This window comes from Gobius niger (assembly GCF_951799975.1).
Source record: "Gobius niger genome assembly, chromosome: 5".
Lineage (NCBI taxonomy): Eukaryota > Metazoa > Chordata > Actinopteri > Gobiiformes > Gobiidae > Gobius > Gobius niger.
Genome location: NC_136856.1, coordinates 17091047 through 17106813, shown reverse-complemented (window position 1 = coordinate 17106813; position 15767 = coordinate 17091047). Strand labels below are relative to the sequence as shown.

Here is a 15767-nt window from a genome sequence, read left to right as displayed (position 1 = left end):
AAGATGTACACAATGGACAAGACACACACTTTCTTATATCTTTAGGCTCAAAAGCAGAATCACAAATTCGTAATACTTAAATATATTGAGTGTATTGTATAGCGACCAATGGCATAATGTTCTGTTTTTGTCAGTAATTTGCACAGATTTTATGATTTTTTTTTGAAAGAGTGTTGTACTTGGGGTTAAAAATACTCTTGGGCAGAGTCAATTTTTGCAAAGATCTCCAGGTCAGAGAAGACTCATTCAAAGACAAAATCTTCTGAAGTTAGGGCACTTGATTGACATTAGAGATTGTTTTCCTTTTGTTTTTAAGACTAAGCTCCAGATGCTATCTCTATCCGTCTCTTTGTGGATTGTTAATTAGCCCTCTCAGCAGGTTAATAAAGGCTTTGGTTGGGATAATAACGAATAAGGCTAATTGTGGGTGATTTTAGAGTGTCTCGAGAGGTTTGTTGTCAGGAGTAAACAGGTCTGCTTCTTTTCACTGAGCGCGTCCAGAGGGCTCTCTCTCTCCTCACAGGCCACTGAGCCTAGCAACTGCCTGTCTGTCCATTACTGGCTTGACCAAATAACTCAGCTGGCCATCTCACTCTCGTCCTTTTGTTCACCCTCTTTTCTCCATCTGCCAAACATGACACATCTCCTCAAGACACTGAGACAGGAAGGAACAGAATCAGGTCTGCACGTGATTTCCACAGAGCACAATAAAGCCCATGCAGTCAGTCCAGTAAACGGGCCACTGTACTGCACTGAGTCAGTGTGCGTTGACCTTTCAGGGTCATAACGACCTTTGAATAAAACATTTATTATACACATTTACAATGACACGTCTTGTCACATTTTGTATGACCACACTAAGAGGCTCTGTGTCGGAGACTGCTAAATCTAAGTGAAATGTATCAATAAAATTTGCTTCTGCTGCAGCTGTAGGCATCACGTTTCACCATGCTTTGGCCTGCAGCTTATGATGCTGGGGCCTGAGGGCGCCATGTTTTACCAACAGTTCTCATCCTGGGGCAAACGCCAGGCTGCATTGTTATGCAACCATTTAGTGAAGATGAATAGGTGGTGCACTGAGCTGGTGGAAATGTTAGGGAGAGAGGAGCAGCAGGTTAATCCCACGGGGAGTCCCCTGAGGGCCTATAACCGTTGCTCCAGAGAGTTTTCTTTCACTTCTAAAACATGTTGGCTCATTCAGATCTGAAGAAGATGCAACATGACCAGGTCGTATTTAGGGTTTACCGCTGAACGCTGGGGTTAAATCCATGCACAACACGAGGTCCGGCCAGAACTCTTGCTCCCCTGTTTTTCTCCTCCACTGCCATCGCTCTGCTCCTCTAAAGCACGGCAGCCCTCAGGCAGAGAGCCAACATCCCACTGTCTCTCGGTGGGTGACATCACTGGTTGGCACAGAAAAGCTGGGGGGAATAATTGGTTTTAGGAGCTTGAGGCAAGTGTGTGTACATGCATTGTAAAATGTGGGTGTAGTGATGTAGAAAGGAATTTGAGGGACTTTATTCAATACAAAGAACATGCAATTTGCAATCAATACTTAAAAGTTTTATGTAATGCCTTAATTGCCGTTTACCTGTTTATAAAGGCTTGTCCTGTTCAGATAACAGTTGTTACTTCTCCGTCAAACAAATCAACTGTATAAGGGCTTGTAGTGCTCTGTAAAACACTGAATAATGAACATTCTAGTCAGAAAAGCAATTGCAGTATTTGTGGTTTGGTTTGGCTGAGTACGGTGTTGATGCGGTGGTGGGGGAGGAAAAACAGGAGGCCCCGCTTTAATACCCCACTATAGACTCCAAACATGACCACCCCAGCAAAAACCCAGCCGCTCTCTGCACTTCATGCTATCTACACAGACTACTTAGAGGGACGCTTTTGTTTGGACGACGCGCTTTGTCAACCTAATTCAGTGGCTTCTTTACAACTGTCCCAGGCCTTTGAATATTAACTGTGTGATCACTCTTGCCACACAAGCAGTGCACTCTACAGCGTCAGACTGGCTTCCTTATGCTGCTCCGAGGCTCCATGCCCAGCCACAACTTGGTGCAAAATCCTTTTTCCCTTTAGTTTTTCATCAGCTGATTGAATGGAGTTTCCAGTGATTGGCTTAGATCATTTATGATTCATTTCACATATGAGAAGACTGAAGCTTGACTATGAGAAAGAGGATGCTGTAGAAAAAAACAACAACCCTGCATTGTCTGCCCCATTGTAAGCTCTAAGTGGAGTGCGACTGAATTTGGGACTGGTAATGACCATAGCAGCTGGGGCAGGAAAGTTTAAGTGCGGGCGATGGGGTGACTGTGTTGTTTTTGCAGGCCAATAATCCGCTTTATTGAGTCTCAGGAGATGCTAAGAGGAGTCGGAAGCAACTGCAGCGGACAAATGCGTCAAGACAAACAGGGCAGTCCTGGCCTTCAAAGGACAATGCACAGCGAGAAACACAAACGCTATAAAAGCACTGTTAAAGTCTCCTGGTCTGGACACATGCTCGGGTCAGGGTTCAAAAGAGTCATCTGACCAGTATAGATTTAAAAACAAACTCATAGTGATAACAAAAGAAGAGAAGATTTAATCAACAATTCAATGGAATGTGGTGATCATAGTCAAGACAGGACAACATTTAACCCAAAAATAGAAACAAATAAAAGCATTTATTTAATTAAATGGACTAGAAAGAGTTTAAAAATGTTAAAACTAAGTATTTTCCATGTCCTAATGTGTAGAATGAGCCCAGACCTGTTCACCACAAATGCCTCTAAAATCCTGCACTTTCACTCAAAAAGTTGTTACTTCAGGTCCGAAGTGTCGTCGTGCACAGGTTTCATATAGAGACTGCAGTTACGCGTAAGACCTGAGGTGGCAGTAGTGAGTATAAAAATGATCAACTTGCATCTAGTCTCTTTAATGGTGTTTTCATTGGTAACAAATATCTCCAAAAACATCTGACTCGTACATCTGACAAGACCTGTACAGTAGGTCCTCTTCTAAATGCTTTATATTTATTACAAAAATAGCATTGTCCATCTATTCGGCGTATGTTTGGTATCACCGTATTCACAACAATCAAGTTGCTTTTGTGACGTACAAAAAATTACTGATCTGGAATGTTCTGTGTTAATTATTATTTTCACTGCTCCATTCAATTCAATTTAGTTTCATATTTAGCATATAAGGAATGTCAAATATAGGAATAAAGAAAACTATCATTTAAAATATAAAATGATGTGGCATGATGAAACAAAAGCTTCCCTGCTGAATGGAATAGCACAGTCAGAAATGACAAACACAGTCTTGAATAATCAGTATGTCTGAGAAATGGTGACCAATGCCTTTTAGCATTTGCAAGGCTGCAAATGATACGGCTTGAGAGTTGTCTCTGTAGAGTCTGTTTTTTGTCGCTGGCTCCTTATGGTTTTTCCATTTTGCACTAAAATGTCTGCAACCCCCTTTATTTCAAAGCTGGAGGAACCCCCAGTAATGTATTACTACAATGTCTAAACATGCAGGGTTGTCAAATGGGTTGGCCCCATGGACTCTGCAGACCTGGGTGACATTATGTGGGAAAGGCGCAGAGATCGACTGAGTCCACTGCCTGTTCCTCTGCTGTCTCTCCTTATCAGGTCGTCTGTCTGACCAAAAACAGAGATGGCTGTCAGACTGTTCAATGTAAGTGCACGTGATGGGAGCAAAGCTGGCGGACTGAATGAAAAAGATCTGAAGAGGAAGCTGGGATTGGTTAGGATGTCCTTCCTCCGACCAAGGGCCCTGTCCCGACGTGAGATCAAACCCAGGTGTGTCGCACACTTAAGGCTCACTGTATCACTGACCTCTTTACTCAAAGGAAATAACTACATGGCAGCAGTCCACACTGACTATCACCTCTGCAAGTAATTCGCTTTCCAATCATGAGACAGAGCAAGACTAAAACAATCTATAGTCAACCCAACAATACATGTACAAGAAAAAAACGTTGAAACACAATGGTTTCAAGGGGAATATCAGGGGATACACATGGAAAAAGTTTAATTTCCACTTATACACTATAAATGGGGAATCGAGGCATAGACAATCCATTGTATTGATTTCACTATGTCCGGCTTCATTTCTGCAGCTGTGAAATGCCAATTATAGTAGGGGGTCAGCAACAGAATTCAATCCCCATGGCAAATGTTCTGCAGAATATTTTTGTGTTTCTATGTTTTCTGATGGTGTGACTGTGAGCTGTCATTTTGAGTGTGTAAGTACAGGGAGGAGGGAGCTAACAGCCCTCACCCTTACATAACCTTAGTCCGACTTCAAAGTCAGATTATGAAGGAGTAACGGCGAATGGTTACGGTAGCTGCTTCAGAAACTTGGATTCAAATCTCACTAATCCGGATTTATTTATTAGAATGACTTCTCGGTAAAAGATGACTCTATCACTGAATTTGGTCACAGGGACTCACAGCCAAGTCAGGACGAGAACTGATTCTGTTATTTCATCAAAGCAGATTTTACATTGTGGCCCAAAGTCACGATATGATTCCAGAAGCAGATATGGAAAGAAACTTGATCATTTCACTCAAAAGCAATTCTCAGGCCTATAGTACTATATACCAGTTACAAAGTGGCTGCTTACCTTTATAAGAAGGTTATGACTTTGAGACTTGAAAGATTCTTGTGTTGGGGTCAAAGCCAATTTTGAAACAGAAGTGAGAAATAATCAATTGCAAATTAAATGTTCAAGCTGTACTACGCTATAATATCATTTTTCTTTTATACTGTAGTAGTTTTAAGCACAGATTTTGAACGCTGTATCCACTTGTGATCACTTTCTTTCCCCCCTGGACAATGCTGTGCACGCTCATGCATAAGCCACAGTACTAGTTGGCAGTTTTGTAGCAAAATGTGCAAGATTCCAAATGAATCCCCCTTTTCATTACTCACTGTTGGCAGCCTGTGTGACAAGGATGCTGGCATTAGTTATTGAATTGTGCTGTACTGGCTTTTTAAGGTCCATAAAGCCGCTGTCTCTCAACTGTGGCATTTCCTTGTATTCTGAGACGTGACTGACTGAATAGAAAGTAAAGTTTCCTGAGAGAAGTTGATTCTGGCGCGGCTTCACTATAACATGCCCCGCCGCATTGGGACAACAATAGCCAGATTTCTAGGGTCATAACCTCCTAATTACTGCAGACTCACAAGCGACGACGTTTACCTGTCATCGTGTCACAGACAGGGGCTACTGGAGACCCACAGGTGACGTGGCCAGGAGCACTCCAGCACCTCGGATAAAAGCTCTGTGTTTTCAGTCCACAAACTAGTGCCTGGAGATGTCAGCACCCATGGGGGACAGGTCACCTCTCCTCACCTATGGGCGGAGTATGGACCAATCAGACTGCAGGGTGAACAGCGTTTCCTATATCTGATAGCCTTCTGCTCCCACTCCACAGTTCTCAAATGTTTTTTGGGTTTGATCAAGGCTCTCCGCACCGCACCCAGCCCACTTTGAAGATGACCTGAAATTGAGAAGTACAAACAAGCTATAAATGCTATGGTGTGGACACGAGGAGGCTGATATAATGTTACATGGCTATTGTACAAAAGTATTTCATGGTCCCTGGTTTGAAGAAATTATGAATTCTTCACAGATGCTTTAACATTCTAATCAGTAACCTGCTCATTGTTTCCTTTCTTTTTTTGTGGCCCGTGTACTTCATAGGACAAGACAGCTCAAGGTAGGGAGGAAGAGCAGGAAGAGACTTTCAGCAGATTGTTGGACAATCCATTCCTAAAAAGTTATTATTAAAGTATCAAATAGAAACAAACATAGGCTATACTTACATTGTTATGTACACTACGCAGTGTGACCAGCTTTTAAGCAAACTGAAAGTAATAATACTGCATAAATGTTACGGCTAGGTTCTAAAATCAAAACAATGATGTAAATATATTGCGTTGTTATTGGGATTGAAAATATGTATTTCCAACATTAGTGTCCCTGTCTGTGTAGGGACCAAAGTATTTTCAACATCGAAAGCTCTTCAACCTGAAGTCCCTAATCCAACCCTTGGGAAAAGTGGGAGGACACAATAAAGCCATATCAGGGCGCCGGGGCGCGCTCATGCTCGTTCACGAAGGATTGTGGAAGTTTCCCTACAACTCCAGGGTGCAGTCTATGTAGAAAGACAAGAGAGGATTGACAGCGGCGGCAAGAGAGGCCCCCAGACACGCGGCTCCAAGGAAATAACATGTTTGGATATTTACCAGAGTTTTCCGTTGAAATCATCGTAGCGTGCGTGGGTTCACTTACTATAGAGATGTAGTCTCTTTTTTTCCTGTGTCAGGTAAGTTTGTAATATTTACAACTCAAACTGAAACTAATTTACTCTGCTAGTTTGGTTTCATTTAACATTATTTTCCCCCCTATTATCCACCTATTTCACATTAATTCGGTATGCGTAATGTGCGTAAAAAGATTCAAATCGGTCAATTTACCAAAATAAACTTAAACTTTAAATGTGTAGCTTATGTTCTCTTTGGGCGTTTGGGCTTCTCCGGTTTGTTGTCAATAAATACAATATAAATTTGATGGTTACAATAACTTTTAATTCAATAATTTTAGTCCAATGACATTATTGACGCTTAACACAGCTCCCTCTTGTGGCGCAATTTGGTTTGGTTCGTGATTTTGACCCAATTAAGGCCCATGTCATTATGCAGAGTGGGTAGAGAGTAGCCAAATATTTACTCAAGTTAGTGTTACGTTGCTTTAGAACAATTATTGTTTTTATTATAGAAGTAAAAAGTAGTGGCCCAAATAATTACTCAAGTGAAAGTAAAAAAGTACTTTGAGAAAAATGTACTTGAGTACTGTTAGTACCGAGTAACTGTTTGAGCATGAAAGTCTGATTTATGTTTCAGTGAAATATATTATTATATACAAAACATGAAATAATGTGACAATTGTAATATCCATCCATCCATCCATTTTCTTCCACTCGTCCGTTGCCGGGTCGTGGGGGCAGCTGTTGGAGCTGCCCAAATCACATTGCACCAGCCCCTTATGGTTCCTCCCGCAGGTGGTGGGTCCATGGGAGGATACAATTGTAATATAAGTTACTATTTTACTATTCAAGTAAAGAGTACAGGTACTTCATTTTAATATTACTCAAGTAGAAGTAAAGAGTACTGCATAAAAAAGTTACTTAAGTACACATAGTTTAGTAAATGTAGATAAGCACTACCCGCCTCTGATTATTACTGATTCTATTATTACTAATCTTGCTTTACATGTTCTCCCGTAGAGAGTATCATCTTCAGGTATGTGTCATGTTTACTATGTGGTTAGCCATGCGTCTTTACTATTCTTGCGGGGGTCTCGGGGTGTTTCAATTAGAAAGGAGCAAGCACATGCTAGGGGCGTTTGTGAATGTGCTGAGGTGAAGCTGAACAGGACGGAACAAGCTGTTCAAACAGGCCAGATCAGGGCAGAGCTCATCCCACTGCTCCGGATTTTCCCCCAAAAGCCTTGAACCTCCCCTGAAAGTTGAAATATGGGCTTACAAGCTTTACTCATAGATCGCACTTAAAGCAGATGCTAATGAAAGGAGAAACAAAGCCAGGCGTCAGACATGTTTGAAATGTATACAGGTAAAGTCATGTGCTTGAGTTGCTTTGGGTTGCAAAATGTCTGGAATGTTAAATTGATTTCCCCCCCCCCCCATTGTTTTCTTCTAGCTTTCAAGACTGGATCCCATGACGGACCTTTGAACTGTTGATCAGAAGGACAAATTGGGACATGATGTAAAAAGCCTCTCCTTTACCTTACTGTGGATGTCCAAGGTGCCTTTAATGGAACACAGCCTCTTCATGGTACCCCTATGGACGTGACAGCCATGGATTCGGTGCGGGCTGCTCCACAGTCACCTCCCTTAGCCCCACCGCCTCCTCCTCCACCTCCTCCTCCGCCACCCCCACCCCCACCTCCTCTGCCACCTGCTTCCCCTGGCGCGCCCGCTTTATATCGAGAGGACAGTGTTCGACGGAGCCGGCTCAGGAAACTCAACTGGGAGCGGATCCCCAAAGAGAAGATCGAGGGACGGAAGAGTGTGTGGAGCGGCGCCGGCCTGGAGGAAGACGAGTTCCCCATTGATCTCCATTCACTGGATGAGTTGTTTGGACAAAAAGATAGTAAGCCTCAGGACAGGACCAGGCTGCTGAGGCGGAGGTCTACACTATTGCGCTCCAGGTCGCCCCAGGACAACACCGAGGAGGTTTGGCTGTTTGTATCGTCATTGACCAATGGGAACACTTCACCATTTTATTCACACTTATTTTGTGGTTTTAGATTTCCCTTTTGGACTCAAAGCGCGGCATGAACATTGGAATATTCTTGCGACAATTCAAAATGTAAGTCCCACATTCAATCACAGTCAGTTTTGGAACTTTTCCTTTCTCCTTTTAGCTCCAGAACATAATAAGTATATTGGTGTATATATACTGCATTGGCTGTACTTGTAGCTGGATCTGTTTGCCTAGGGGCTTTATTTGACCCATAATGTATATCTGGGCTTGGTTCTAGCGCAGAGGTTCTCAAAAGTTTCACACCAAGTACCACATCATCTAAAAAAAAGGTCTGGAATTGGGCGTAAAGTTTAACCATGTCCTAAACCAGAAAAGCACCTAACTTAAAGGTGCACTATGCAACTTTTTAGGTGGAAAAAAAAAGTAGCTATGTGTGCGTATTTGACCTAGTAATGACCCAGCGGATGTATGAGCGGTCAGCATGGTGCCTTTACTTTTGATCACAGTGGTCTCTAGGATACTCCAGGATCAATTGTTTGTAAGGTTTTCACTGCTGACGGGCCCTCTCACCAGAAAACCAACAAAACTATTGATCATCGTAGAGGCCACTGTGACAGAAAGTAAAGACGTCAAGCAAACCCCTTTTACAGCTGCTGGGTCACTACAAGGTAAAATACACACAAATATCAACTTTTTTTTGCACAAAACGTTGCATAATGCACCTTTAAATGCATATTATGTCCATATCCATAAAGGAGGACAAAGTGCAAGTAAACAGTTTTGAGAGCAGGTAGTAACTGTGCCCCAGGGAGCAATAATTGTTTCGGTAAATTTGAGAAGTAGCAAAGTTTCCAGTTGTCTGCATGTGGTGTCTGGAGTGTGAAAACTGACCAGTGGAGAGGATGTGTGGTGTGTGTTATAGGGAACAGGTGAAGGGGGTCTAGAACAGCTGGACTTGTAAAATTCAGCCTCATTGATATATTCACCCATTCTAAACTGCTTTAGTGTTTGCGATGATGAAACTGTAGAGACTTCTCATAGACTGTACACATGCTTTTTGCAAAGTAATGGCCAAAATAACGAGAACATGAAGCTGGGAGTTCCTTTATTGTGATGTATAAAATGGCAATTGTGAGACTTTATAAAAGCCATTATGATGAAAAGCCTCTGAAAAGATGAAAGCCTGTCCATTATAAAAACTTTTGCGTAGTCTGTTGAAAAAGTGAGCTAGACCAGACAGTCTTTTCTTTTTTTCACAATGTGAATATCAGCTTCTATTGAATTTGTACTTAACATACATCACAGTATTCAGTTCACTCCAATGTGTGTATATAGGACAGTGTGCGTTGGCTGTTAGGGAACAAAGGAAGTTACGTTTCCGTTTCAAACTAATTTGTGAGTCTTTACTCATCCTGTCTGAATAAGTACAAAGGAAAAGGCTTTTTAAACTGAACATTGCACATCAGTGTGTGAATGAGCGTACAGGAATAAGACATTAGGGAGGGGAGTGCATAATGGAAAACTAAGGAAATCCGGAAACAGATAAAGGAACTCAATCATAGGTCAGAGAGTCAAACATCTCTAGACGTCTGCTCTGGTTTTTGTACTTTTCACCTTGACATCCCCAAACCCTTCTCTGCATTTATTTGTCTTGTGGATATGCCATATCAAGCCGTCAGTTTGGCGTCAACTTACCCTACCACTTAGTGCTTTGTTGTGCCCAAGCCTGATAACCTGATAGTGAAATTTCAAACCAATGACCGGTCTTTTTTTCCCCAGCTAATGTTCATGTTGTAATTTTATAGGCCTGCCAAGGAAATTGTGGAAGATATCAGGAATGTAGTTGGGGATCGTTATGGAGCAGAAAAACTCACAGAACTTTGCAAATTATTGCCTGACGGTGATGAGGTAAAGTGACCTTTAGCACACAAATTCAACAATGACCCATAGTTTTTTCCATTCCCACCCTATCTCATATGGAGTTAGTCATGTTGGTCCATCATGACCTCACTTAAAAAATGAAAACACTCAAACAATGAACTGCTGACTACAGACATGATTGGAGTTACATTTTTATTATTTTATATATATATAATATAATATATAAATGCTTGCAGGTGTGTGGTTGCAATGGTGTTTCAAATGATCAGCAATACCGGTTCTCATCCTTTCACTTTTGTTTTTTTAAGGAATCCCGCATCAAGAGATTCAGGGGGGAGCGCAGCTGTCTTGGGGAGCCTGACCTTTTCATGTTGCTCTTGGTTGAAGTCCCAAGGTACGTCTCATTTTCTGATCACATTTTCTGTTAAATCCTTGGGGCTGCAAACACTGTATCCTGTTCACGTGCTGCACTTTGTCTAGACGTGCTGTTAACCGATGACTGATCAGGAGTGCCGTGGTGTCTGTACTGTCACTCAACACACTTCACTCACTCAATCTCCTCTCACATTAGTTTTCGGCTGCGTCTGGATGCCATGATCCTCCGACAAGAGTTTGACCCCGCCGTGACCTCTTTGTGTGTGGCAGCCAGATGTCTGAGGGAGGCAGCCCGAGGTAATGTAACAGCAGGGAGTGTGTCCATCCCAACCTCTAAAATCTACTAACGTGCTTTAACTCTTAAGTCATTACTTCTCAAATGGGGTACATTCAGGACTCACTTCAGTCAATCAAGTCAATCAAGACCATTTATTATTATTATTATTATTATTATTATTATTATTATTATTGTTATTATTATTATTATTATTATTATTATTATTATTATTATTATTATTATTATTATTATTATTATTATTATTATTATTATTATTATCATTGCACAATCATTCACTTGTCTCCAGTCCAGTCTCCAGTCCAACTCTATTTCAGACTCTGCAGAGCACATCTATAGATAAAGCAATAGGACACTACTTTGTATTGATGTATTCACCAGGTCCTCTACTTTTTTATGTTGTAGTTAATGTTAGTCTAGATTGAGTGCAATTGTTTTCACTCTGGCAGCTCACAAATCTTAATTCACGAGTCAGCACTTCAGACTGTTGTTGCACATTTATTCCAGAGTGTGTTGTCAAGAGCAGTATATACAGTAATGTTATTCTTTACTCTTGAGAGCACAACATTAAATCTCTTTCTTTTCAGAACTGCTGAGCTGTCCTGAGCTGCACTCCATGCTCCGCCTGGTGCTAAAGGCAGGGAACTATATGAATGCTGTGAGTGTTTTTTATTTTTTTATTTTTTTTCAAATCTGTGCTTTATTGCTAAAATACAACAGATGGTGGATTTTTCAGTGGCTGTAAGACTGGGTGCACCTGTCTGCGTGACAGCGGTGTACATGTGAAGGTGCTTGCTGTTTCTCTAACTCTGTACTTTTCTTATAGGGTGGATATGCTGGTAATGCTGCAGGTTTCCGCATTTCCTCTTTGCTCAAGCTTGCAGACACTAAAGCCAACAAACCCGGCATGAACCTACTACATTATGTTGCAATGGTAAGAATGAAAATTCTTTGCTCATTATTATTCAGATAATTCACATAAAAGTTTGTGTCCAATATATTTTTGTCCTTGAGCCGCCACTTTCTTCTCTGACCAGACTTGTTTATAAAATGCATTTTTTTAAACTTTGACAATGTGCTGCTGCTACTTTTGACACAATAGCTTAATAATGACTTGTGTTGGTCTACACAGGAAGCTGTGAAAAAGGACCAGAGTTTACTGTCTTTTCCCAGCCAACTAGGCCATGTTGGCCCCGCCTCCAGGTCAGTTTTGTCCCAAATTACATCTCATCTCATCACGCTCAACAAATGAGCAAATACATAAACCTCTGTTTATCACACAACTCTTTGCCAAGAAATTGTTACAGAAACTAAGAGCCAAATATTTCACTTGACAAGTTCAAAGCGGCTTCTGAGATAAACCCAAGCTGTAATAAGAAAATGTGTGATGTGCTGGAAATAGTGCCGTGTTTTCATTTTTCTGGATATATTTTGGTCTCCTCCCTCAGGTTGTGTTTGGAGTCGGTCCTGGAGGATCTCTCCAAGCTGAAAAGCCGAGTTGCGAGCCTGAAGGCAGATATTCAGTCTGAGCCGGAGATTCAACAGCACACACAGTTCCTGGAGGTATAACACAATCTGGCTGTGTTTTATGTGGAGTACTTTACTCTGTTGGCTTCATAAAAGTGTTATATTTGCAGATGGCTGAAGAGCGACTGAAGGAGGTGGAGGATGAGATTGAGGGAATGCAGATGTCCAGTCAGGCTCTGGTGGACTTCTTCTGTGAAGACGACAGCACATTTAAACTGGAGGAAGCCTGCAGAGTCTTCCACATGTTTTGTCTTCGCTTCCAAAGAGCTGTTCAGGTTAGACGCACAAAATATTGAATAAACAATGGAACAATATACATGGGTATTTAATTGATTTGGTGTTGTTACAGGAAAACTCTGAGCGAGAGCTGAAGGAGCAGAAGAGATTGGAACGCCAGCGTGAGATGAAGGAGAAGCGTCGCTCTGTGGCGGTTTGCACCGGTCTAGACCTGGGCCGGAGTCTGGCCCGAGATCCTCAAAATCCTGAAAACCAAGATGAACTGGAAAAACTCCTGGAGAAGAACTTGTTCCACACCTGGAGTCGAAGGAGTCTGAGAAGTGGAGACTCTGGCAAGCACTACCTTGAAAATGGAAAGGTTCGCCGCCATAACCTATTCACAATAAAACATTTCCCTGAGCTTGGGAGCAGTCCCACATCAAATAGTTGTCACTCCAACAGTTCGTCTGACCATGAGACCACCACTGCTCATTGTAGTTCCCCTGATACTGATGGCACATGTTCACCCATTGATCATGAAATTATTCTGGAGGTTCAGGTTAGGCCAAGCAAGGAATCTTGTTCTAACTCTCAAAATGAACATTACAGTACAGTCATGCACCACGAGTCAGGCGGTGTCTCCAGTGGTTTGTGTGACCATTCCAAAGTTACTGAGCCATGTATTGCAAATGAACAGATTTCTTCATTAAAAACAGACTTTTTGCCAGGTTCTTTGACAAACTCTGCTGCTATAACCTCCCTTTGTCAAAGTGAGTCTCAAGTGCACATGCTCAGTCATTCTCTCACTAAAAAAGACACAAAGATAGGACTGTTACAGTATCAAAAATCTGAAAAACAATCGGGATCCTCATCCTTTATTTCTGAAATCCATTCACATCAGCAAACCGAAGTGCCTACAGTTTCTGTACCTGCTGTGCTGCCTGATAAAACCAAACATACAAACCCAAAAGTGACTTCCACACCCATGGAAGAGAGCTGGATCCCTTCCAATTTACCGGAGTTACTCCATTCCCAACCTGAAGAGAATTCCGATTTACCCATTCAGGAGCAGGAGTCTGTAAAACCATTCTCACGTGTGGGTGAAAAGCTGGAGTGCCACACTTTGGTCAAAGGCCTGCGGTCTTATGATGTCTTATCACCTCCATCATCCCCTCTCCCTCGACCCGCACCAAGCCTCTGCTCGAAGTGGAGGAAGGAGCGAGAGGTGGACCTCAGAGACAGAGCACCTGCGGGGTCTCCGGCCTCAAAGGAAGATGCAAAGACTTTGAAAATCTCTGTGCGTAGTGGGATAGCAGCAAAAAGGGGACTCGCTTCACGTGCCAGTCCTACCAGCAGCACCGGTATTCCCAGGGTACGGTCTAAAACTGAACGGTCAAATGGAATAACTACACCGACAACTGCTGCTAACCGTTCAGCAGCTCGAACCTTGTCAATGAGGACATCTCCAGTGTCCAAACATGTTGCTCCAGGAGCTGATATCAAAAGAAGTAACAGCACAAGGGAGAAGACACAAGCAAATAGGAATGAGCCACAGCCACCCGCAAAGCCCACACAGATTAGGAGAATATCAGATCCATCAGTAAAAATGTCTGACTCTAACCAATCAGCTTTCATCAGGGGCTCTCCACTCCGTGTGACCAAACGATTTGCTCCAAATGCTGAAACTCAGATTACCTCTCCATCTCGGCCATCTAATAGCACCCCTTCTACCATTGCTAAGACAATTCGCACTGCTGTGATTTCTGCAGCTCGTAGTAAAACTGCCAAGACAACTTCACCTGCAAACCAAGCAGGGACTACTTCTAAAATCCCTTCACCTTCACGTATCCCTAGTGCAAAAATGGCTCGCTCTACACCTGCCCAGCCTCTATGGAAGTGATTGGCCTATTTTCTTTTAGTTCAGAATTTGTTTTAGATATCAGATTAAAAACATGGGTAAATTTATTTGAACTTCTCTACCTCTTGCTCTGTCTTATTTGTCCTCTGCAGGCATTGGACAATTGTTCAACAGTTTCATAGAACCAATGCAACAAATGGATGTCAGCCTTGTTAATTATGTAATGTTCATCACGCCTTACATGGTGCACTAAAAAGCATTGCTTCTGCCAACCTTTTTAGGTTATCATAATTTTAATCTTGTGGAGGAAAAAACCCTCCATAAACAGAACAATCAGACCGGGTACAACTTGAGCCCACTTTCAGGGCTCCTTGGGCTATGTGCACTTTACAAACTGAATAAAAGGCTTCAATACAACTGCTGTATTTTTCCTGTTTATTTTTAGTAAGAATGTTATAATTAATTTCAGTGGTTGGTGGTCACTGTATAATGTCCTTTTGTAAATAAAAGTTGAACAACAAGAAAACGGTTCTTGTATGGTGATGCCACGTTGCTCTTTTTTTCTTTTTGCCTTTTAGCGTCTCCATCTCGCCATCTCTTGTCAGTCACACAATTTCTGTCAGTGACTGTTGTCATGGATATACCATTTTCGTCCCAGGGAATCTCTTGGGGAAATACAGGGGTGTAGGGTTGTATTGGAGTAGTCCCAGTGGGAATTTTCTTTTTATAGTCTGCAGTGACGCCAAGACTCTCTTGGGAAAGGCAATATATACTGGTGCCTCTTTGTTTTCCTGAGTGTCCGGTTGTCGGTCAGTGCTGGCCTTTTAACCTGTCCCAGTAAAGAAGTGAAGTCGTCAAGGGGTCTCCAAGGGTGTTAGACAGAAAGGTTGTCTTCCGCTGCCTTTTTATTGTGTATGCTCAGTGTTGATCCTAAAGACTTGAAGAATGAACTCATGTGAATATGTGGAACATGGGCCTGTAACAAGGGCAGTGGTGGAATGTAGCAGAATAGTCAAACATTACTTACATACACATTTCAGGTACTTATTCTTAGGCATTTTCAATAGCATACTTTTTTTTACTTTGATACCTTTAGAGTTAAACAGAGTTAAATATCAAAGCATCAAAGCAGTTCTGATGAAAAACATCAGAATGACAAAATCATAAAAACCCGTTGGCACCTTCAGAATCAGGTTTGAAGTGGTTTCTGTCTTTATCTTTTTTTTTTTTTTTTTTTATAAAATCTCTGTGAAATACAACTTTGAATTTTCATCTTTAAGTATTTTTACTCCGGTTTGCCCTACCACT

At 41.9% G+C, this 15767-nt stretch overlaps 1 protein-coding gene across 1 annotated transcript; it reads left to right on the top strand.

Annotated features, from left to right (window-relative positions):
* Window positions 1-6130: 6130 nt before the first annotated feature.
* On the top strand, window positions 6131-14959 carry fhdc2 (FH2 domain containing 2). Its single transcript, XM_079556756.1, has 12 exons — window positions 6131-6347; window positions 7741-8276; window positions 8351-8412; window positions 10113-10215; window positions 10497-10582; window positions 10760-10860; window positions 11446-11516; window positions 11685-11792; window positions 11991-12061; window positions 12307-12421; window positions 12496-12660; window positions 12735-14959. The coding sequence occupies exons 2-12, from the start codon at window positions 7884-7886 to the stop codon at window positions 14499-14501; spliced, it is 3042 nt and encodes a 1013-aa protein (XP_079412882.1). The 5' UTR covers window positions 6131-6347; window positions 7741-7883; the 3' UTR covers window positions 14502-14959.
* Window positions 14960-15767: the final 808 nt, after the last annotated feature.

Excerpts from the sequence above, each read along its gene's own strand:
- fhdc2 (XM_079556756.1), top strand. The coding sequence starts at position 7,884 with ATGGACGTGACAGCCATGGATTCGGTGCGGGCTGCTCCACAGTCACCT. Across the intron at positions 8,277-8,350 it reads CCCAGGACAACACCGAGGAG|ATTTCCCTTTTGGACTCAAA; the intron begins GTTTGGCTGTTT and ends TTGTGGTTTTAG. Across the intron at positions 11,793-11,990 it reads TACTACATTATGTTGCAATG|GAAGCTGTGAAAAAGGACCA; the intron begins GTAAGAATGAAA and ends TGGTCTACACAG.